The sequence below is a fragment of the Notothenia coriiceps genome, unplaced genomic scaffold (assembly GCF_000735185.1).
Source record: "Notothenia coriiceps isolate Sejong01 unplaced genomic scaffold, NC01 NC01_scaffold00027810, whole genome shotgun sequence".
Classification (NCBI taxonomy): domain Eukaryota; kingdom Metazoa; phylum Chordata; class Actinopteri; order Perciformes; family Nototheniidae; genus Notothenia; species Notothenia coriiceps.
Window position 1 is genome coordinate 45,337 of NW_011360511.1, and position 7,783 is coordinate 53,119.

General features: G+C 41.3%; 2 protein-coding genes across 2 annotated transcripts; one reads left to right on the plus strand and one right to left on the minus strand.

Moving 5' to 3' along the window:
* The first annotated feature begins 1,990 nt into the window (after positions 1-1,990).
* On the plus strand, positions 1,991-4,462 carry cldn35 (claudin 35). The gene has a single exon (XM_010785504.1). It carries the CDS (start codon positions 3,173-3,175, stop codon positions 3,860-3,862), a length of 690 nt encoding a protein of 229 aa, XP_010783806.1. The 5' UTR covers positions 1,991-3,172; the 3' UTR covers positions 3,863-4,462.
* Positions 4,165-7,244, minus strand: airim (AFG2 interacting ribosome maturation factor). The gene is made up of 4 exons (XM_010785503.1): positions 6,756-7,244; positions 5,278-5,457; positions 5,077-5,195; positions 4,165-4,644 (listed from the first exon to the last, which is right to left on the minus strand). The coding sequence occupies exons 1-4, from the start codon at positions 7,022-7,024 to the stop codon at positions 4,604-4,606; spliced, it is 609 nt and encodes a 202-aa protein (XP_010783805.1). The 5' UTR covers positions 7,025-7,244; the 3' UTR covers positions 4,165-4,603.
* Positions 7,245-7,783: the final 539 nt, after the last annotated feature.

Here is a 7,783-nt window from a genome sequence, read left to right on the forward strand (position 1 = left end):
GCAATAAGGCAACTGTTTGAGTCCAGTAGTTGACTATATACACAATGTCTCTCTGGGCATGTACTTTGTCACTAGATGGCAGTCTACCCGTAAACAGGTTCCCATGATTACCGGGAACAGTAAAACATTAATGATCTATCCATTTCCTCAGCTCGATGGTCATCTTAGACATGAAGTGACATGAATGCGACATGAAGATCTCTTATCTTCTTACAGACCTGACATCGTTCCATGTTAGGCAGTGAAGATGCAGTCAAGCTGAACTTGAGCGCCTTTCAAGTACAGCAAAGAAGCCGATCTTATCTTTAAACTGAGACCAAGCCTAGGCCTGAGGATAGATTAACTCTAACAATTACACTAAAACAAGGGGTTACCAGTATAGCAGCATTTAACATATTTGCAGGTACACTAAAGTGTCGGTAAGTCCACTGAATTCACTTTATAATTATTGAGAACTCACACATTATACTACATTTTCTTTGTATTAGCTCATTACAAGAAGTCCAGTAACATTTGTAAAGCATTATAAGTTGAAGTGCTTCTACTACTATAATATGATGAAAGAGAAGCAGTGGTTCAAACAAGCTAAAGGAACACAAATTAAATAAATCAGAAGAGATAAATTATTTTCAGGTAAACTAAAAGAAGCAATCAACTTAAAATAACCTTTCAAACATAGTTTTGATTAATTGCCAACCTTATTTATTCCAAGGTTGGAACATTTATTGGTTGGTGGCTCAATTTATTTGAAAGCAATGGATCAAAATAAAATAAAAAAGCCAGTCTTTCATCTTGCCTTGGTTGACAAATGTGTGTCGCTATTATTTTATCCAAATTAGTTAAAGATGTTAATGTCAAGTTACCAAGTTATTCGAAAAACTTATTCCTCACTCAGTTTTCAATTTAGCCCTGTTTATATTCCAACCCCCTGCACCCCCTCTGCTCCTAGGGCCTCAGTTAAAAGAGGTCACGCAGTCAGCTGGTATGAACTTTGGAACAAGGGCATTCATAGAAATTACAATAATTTCTATTATCAGTATCGTTTTACTGTATGTAAAACAAGAATGTACATAATCTAGTTATTTCTCCTAATTACGATGAAAATGAGGCTGCATGGCTTTAGTGTGATTTCACTACAACAGGCACGCACCTTTATCTGTGTTTATTCATTCAGCCTGGGTAGCCATCATTGGTATGTGTCACCTTCCTCTGCTTCCATTTGTGTATCATCCCGTTTCCTGTGTCCTGGCTGGTTGTCATGACCACTGTTACCAAGGAGAGTGGAGGCTACACAAGAAAGGAAACCTGAACCACAGATCTTGATGCCATGATATTTAATTCATCGACACGCCGGCACACCAAGGTTTGGTGTAACGCTGAGGGAGCGAGAGAAGGGACATTTCTAAATATATAAGACAAAGAGGTGCTGTCAGATCCTTCTGTTACAGCCAGGGTCTACTTTTCCCACCTCGAGCAGTTTATTTAAAAATATACTGATAACCTGTTGACATTTCAGCCACAATTTTGCTAAATGTAAATGAAACTCCAAAAAAATCAAGTAAAGTCTCAGAAATTCAGGGTTTTGTCATTTTTTCTTTTGTACTGGTATAATAATCACACAATACTTTTTGTTTTTAACCTTTGACCTGTGTATTTCTCCTCTGGCATTTCAATCCTAGTCATTGTAAAAAAAACAAAAAACCTATGCCTCCTTTTGTAAAGTGGTTTCCCCCTTTGATTGCGAACAAATAGCAGAATTAACAGCTCATATTTGTGAAAGCTCCCCTAAAATACGTACGAGTTTGTGAGATACAAAGCAATACAAAGTATGTCATCTCAATTGTAGACCCCCCCCCCCCCACCACCTGTGTTGTTTTTGTGTTAACTGATCCACCTACAGACTGCTCTCCATCCTCGTCCATCCCTCCCTCCTTTTGTTGTCTCACCCTCTTTTGCCCCCTCCCTCCCATCTCTTTTTTTTCCTAGGGTTCAGTGTTGCTCTCGCAAGGTTTGACTGTCAACAGTGAAGATTGGAAGAAGTGAACAGATGGTCTACGTACCCAGAAGTCTCACTGTTTGGCCCTGATTTGTTATTTATACCCTTGTTTGGAACCAGACTGACCCATTTGGGCTACGTTTCTACCGGAAGAAGCCGTTGGGGGCAGGGTGAAGCGGAGCAGTGAAGTGGCATCGTCCAGGCTTGGGCCTCTGCGCCGTTTATTGTCAACAAGGAGATACTTCAACGGGCAACAGCAGCAGCGTCTAAGGACAAAACCTTTTTTTCTCTTGAAACCTGGGCTTTATTTTAAAATCAGACACAGATTTTAAAGCCTTTTTTCTTGAGAAATTTGAGACGGATTCTTGGAGAAACCTGACTCTTTGGATTGACTCTTGGTTCATCTTGACAGGATGTTTGTTCCATTTATTCTGCATGGACTTAACATTGGATCACTTTTGAAGAAGAGGTAAAAAGGCAACGCCGATTTTTATCCTGTATAATTAGACATCACCCTTCTAGACCTCGCTGTGACAGGATACACGCACAGTGGCATCAGTGGCCTCTCAATCCGAGTATCAGGTTATATCAGTTTGCTCCATCTAGGTAAGGCTACACCGTACCAGGAGTGTGACACTGAAACATACTGCAGCTCAACAATTGGCCTCCTGGATTTGAACCAGAGCTGAAGGCAAAGAAACACTTCCACAAAAAAAAAAAGCCTGGCTGGGATCAATTTCATCCACAAGACCTGGACCGTGAAGCCCAATCGATCCCGCTACGGAGGACTGCCACAGGTGGCTGCACAGCTATTGGCTAGTCAATAATGTATTGAGGAATGAAAAGGAGGAGAAAGTGCTACTCATACTGAAAAAGGTGGTTGATTGTAAAGAGAAAGCAAACGATAACTTCACAGTGAATTCAGGACTCAGTTAAAAAAGGGAGCAGATGTTGAAGAGGAAAAGAAAAAGGGAAGAAAATGGCTGCTGACAAAGTAGCATTGGGGCAAAGACCGTAAAAAAAAACTTGGCAACGTCAACAGGAACAGGAAAAAAAACAAAGGAGTACTTTACTTAAAGGACCACAAAAGAGGATAAACAAATAAGAGGAAACTGTAGTAGACTAAAAGGGAAACTTGTGATTATTCAGAGACTGGTCTAACAAACATTTGTCGTCATGGTGAACACTGGCATGCAGCTGATCAGCTTCACGTGCGCGGTGACCGGCTGGATCATGGCCATCGCCGTCACGGCCCTGCCTCAGTGGAAGGTCTCGGCCTTTATCGGCAGCAACATCCTGACCTCGGAGATCAAGTGGGAGGGCATCTGGATGAACTGCATCTACCAGACCACGGGCCACATGCAGTGCAAGACGTACGACTCCATGCTGGCCCTGCCCCCCGACATCCAGGCGGCCCGGGCCCTCATGTGTCTGGCCATCTTTATGGGATGGCTCTCCTGCACCGTGTCCTGCTGCGGCATGAAGTGCACCACTTGCGCCGGGGACGACCGCAGGGCCAAGGCGGGCATCGCGCTCGCAGGCGGGGTTCTCTTCATCCTCACCGGCCTCTGTGTGCTGATTCCCGTCTCCTGGACCGCCAACACCGTCATCCAGGATTTCTACAATCCCAACGTGCCTCTGATGCACAAAAGGGAGCTGGGCCAGGCCATTTATCTGGGATGGGCGTCTGCCGTTATCCTCATGATCAGTGGAGCTGTGTTGAGCAGCACCTGCCCCCTCATGGAGAGGAGTGGCAGGTACCGGAGGGGCTACATCGGACGAAGCTTCGCTAATTCACCAGCTTCAGCACCAGATCCTCCGAAAGCCATCACGTCTAATAGTGTACCATTGAAGGAGTATGTATAGGTGGGGGAGGAGGGAACAGCAAGGGAAGAGGGAGGAAGTTAGTGTGCTTCTTTCCTAAATGCCTCAAACTATACATTGAAGTACATATATTTATTAATCCTATATTTTGTATATCTCTTTGTAATGTTGAACCTGTCTGAAATGGTTGAGACCTGACGTTTGTTTGACTTTTACTGCACTGTGATTTAGTAGTAGTGCCTGAAGAAAGCCTATTGCCGAAATTGTCAGTTTCTGACTGTTATGATGGCTTTAATGAGGGCTCATTTTGTGAAGATTGCAGTGATTTCTTAAGCAGGTATTCTCTCACAATGTCATTACCTCTTTATTTGTCACATAAAGCCTTGACTGAGTGTGCCTACATTGAAAGTGTGAAATAAAAGAAGTTTGTTAAAGCGTGTCTCACTTACAATTGTTATTGTTGCTAGTTGTTTGACAAAAACACATCACAGTCAACAATGTTGTCAAGTATGACATTTCGCAACTGGGTTATTTCTTTAGAACATTTTTATAATTTCCTCTTCATCTTCAAGTATCATAAAATGTGTGGTTCATGCGCAAAATTCCAATCCATGAACGTGTGCAGGGACATTTATAAAAAAATAAATAAAAAAAAAATGAAGTCTTTTCCATTTCATCGCCAGAAAAATCGTCCATCTTTACAATTGAAGCTCTTCTCTTCTTCATAGAAATGCAGTCATATTTAAATCTGTTCAGAGTTGCGCTCTGTCGCTTTTCCCCTCCTCATTGGAACTCAATAAAGAAGTGCACTTTGCAAAGTGTATCTGCAAGAAAACAGACAAGTAGTGCGTTCACATCTCAATCTTTGTCACACACACTGCTAAGACAAACGGCTAATTAAACAACAGCCACTTTTTGGCTTTGTGTTGCTCTCTGGTCAGCTTGCATTAAAACACAAGTTATATACACTGACATTACAGCAAATAGTTTCAAATAGGGCAAGTGATATAGTTCAAATCAGCCTTTTAAGAAAGAGGATTCTATTAAATGATATTGCTGTCAAACTTTTTAAGCTCTAAAATCTCAACAGTACTTCCCATAGTTTGGCCTTTTATCTAGGGTACAATAGTAATTACATTTAAGTACAGTAGTAACTAATTACATTTGGATTAACTGTTTATTTTACGAGAATGCAATCATAAACTAACTATTAGTGATTATCCGAGCAGAGCAACATTCCATATAAAGCAATTTACCTCTGATATGATCTCCTGCACTGGGAGACTCCAAAGATTTCCATCTTTTGGGGGCAGATTCTAAAAGGGAGAGATCACCTGGCCTCAGAGTCTGCAGCACAGTCTTCCTCCTCAGAAATCTGAACAAGAGTTAAGGAGAAAAAAGACCCCAAAACATAATGCAAATCAAATTCAAACAATGAACAATAACATAAAGGATACTGTTGCCGAAAGTGACGCTCAGCATCGTGCAGCCACCCCATCATGTCGGACACTGAGGGTCCGGTGGCAGATCGCTCCGTCACAGTGAGCAGATCCAGAATGTCTGTGTTCTGCTCGTAAAGATGGACCACCGCGGAGACCTGGTTACTGATGGAATCTCTGACAGACTGTAGAGAAGACCTGTGAGAAAAGGGATGGATCATTATTATTCTCGGGTTACATGTGTCACAACCCCAAACCTGGTTTTAAACCCCTTATTACTTTTTAGCTGTTATACTGCATTTCATCTTTTATTATAAGTAAATATGCAACAGTAGTACTGTTTTTGTATGGGAATCTGGGAGGAATACCTGCCATTAAAGAGCAGAAACTCTCTAACTCAGATCTTAAAGGGGTCTAGCAGACTGATGGGTGAGCCACAGCTAAACCTGGAGACCCTGTACCTCCGACAGTTACAGCCGTTGTCAGTGGTGTAAAGTAACTAGTAGATTAACTCAAGTACTGTACTTGTGTAACATTAATTCTACTCCACTACAATTCTAAGGTGAATCGTGTACTTTGACACCACTACATTTATTTAATACCTTACTTTACAGATTTGGATTAATGATGTGAAATATAATCAACTCTTAAATCAGACTTTAGTTCCACCTGGAGTAAATTAACAAGCTACCCTGCAGTATACAAAGTCATTCAAACTAGCTGCACCTTTACCAGCTTTGAGAACACTTTCATGATCAATCATTATAATCAAAACATATAATACATATTATTCTGAAAGAGGCAGATCTGCATAATGAGTACTTTTACCTTTGGTACTTTACGTATATTTAGATGCTTTACTTTTGTACTTTAACTTGAGTAATATTTTGAATGTAGGACTTTTACTTGTAACAGAGTACAACACTCTGGTACTTCTACTTTTACTCAAGTACAAGATCTGAGTACTTCTACCACCTCTGGCGGTGGTCCAGCTCTATATTGATGACTCCCAACCTCTGCACTCAGAATTTAAGCTTCCTCCTTCGGGCCAGAGGTTAGTTGTCCCAAAGTGTAGAACAAAGCGGTATAAAACAGCTTTATTCCGGCAGCCATCGCACAAAGGAATAAGTCGTAGCAGTGTCACACAGATGCCTATTTATTAATTTATTAACTTCTAATGCCAATGTTTTTACTACTGACCTTTGTTTTTAGATGTGACAAAACAGGGTGTACTTTTACTAGAGATTTGTCTGTTTCTGTGTTGTTTTAGGATATGTGTCAGGATGTTGTCTTTATATCTGCAACCTAAATCTACCTACGGGTACCAATAGATAACCTGATCCTGATACCAATAACTATGAGTGACATCCCTCAGAATAGGTAAGCATCACATAAAATGAGTGGCATGCCATCAGCTACGTTTCAGCCTCTCTGACTTGGAGGTCCTTGCTGACTACGGTCTTTATTTGTGTTGCACAATTTACCCAGTCACTTACATATTCTCGTTGAGTTTTCCCAGCACTGTATCCGTGGATAATTCGAGCTTGAAACGCAGCCGCTCCTCCAGGTCAGGAAAGTCTCTGAGCGGTGTGTTGGAGATTTGGATGTTCGAAAGCGCTCGGGACTGCACCGCCAAGTTACCTAGAGACGCCATCGGGGGGCTGCATTCGGCCAACACACTCTCCCATACTTTCTGGTTGTTTTCAAGATTCTGGAAGCATTTCCACAATGCTTGATGGAGTGAAAGTAGCGCAGGTTTGGACATTTCAGGTGTTGATTTAAGACAACAGTTGACCACAACATTTAAATGTAAAATGAACAGATCCTAAAATGATGTTAGCCCGTTTCGGATTGACGTGCTCCTTGAATATGATATGTATAACCCTTAAAATTAAGGCAACATTAGCTGCTAGGTCAAATCACATTTCTACCCGTGTTTCTACCATGCCTGTATCCATTTCCGTCCTGCTGATGTAAACACTGACGTTTGCTGCTGTGATTGGTCGAGAACCATTTTTCATGACGCAAAGCATACACGAATTTTAATTGGCTGACTTGACACCTGGCCCCTCCTCCCGCCGCGCACAAGGAGTCGCGCAGACATTTAAAAACGGCTGTGTGAAGAAGGATGAGAGACGAAGAGGAACACTATCAGATGAGAGACAAGTAATTATAAAACGAGGTCGCTATGACCAAAACGGATTATTAAGAGGGTTGTTATCAAATGTTTGTGCGTGGGAAAGAAGCTGACAATTAAGGAAGTCTGCCAAATTGCGAGGTAACCGAGTAACCTCGCTAACTAAGTAACACAACAAGTGACGTTATCATAGCGGTTTATTATATTTATTTGCAAAACGATCGTTGTAGTTATAACAATTTGACGTAACTGATATAGTAAAGCCACACTTTGTAACTCAGTAATATTTAGTACTGTCTCATGTTGTCAAGCGTGGTTTCAGTGTGGCTTTACTATATCAGTTACGTCAAATTGTTATAACTACAACGATNCAATTTAAATAAGATG

Bases quoted from the DNA above. Each gene is read 5' to 3' on its own strand.
- cldn35 (XM_010785504.1), top strand. From the start codon at position 3,173: ATGGTGAACACTGGCATGCAGCTGATCAGCTTCACGTGCGCGGTGACC.
- airim (XM_010785503.1), bottom strand. From the start codon at position 7,024: ATGTCCAAACCTGCGCTACTTTCACTCCATCAAGCATTGTGGAAATGC. The intron at 5,458-6,755 runs GTAAGTGACTGG...CTTTTCTCACAG, and splicing joins GGAAAACTCAACGAGAATAT to GTCTTCTCTACAGTCTGTCA. The intron at 4,645-5,076 runs GTAAATTGCTTT...GTTTTCTTGCAG, and splicing joins TGCAGGAGATCATATCAGAG to ATACACTTTGCAAAGTGCAC.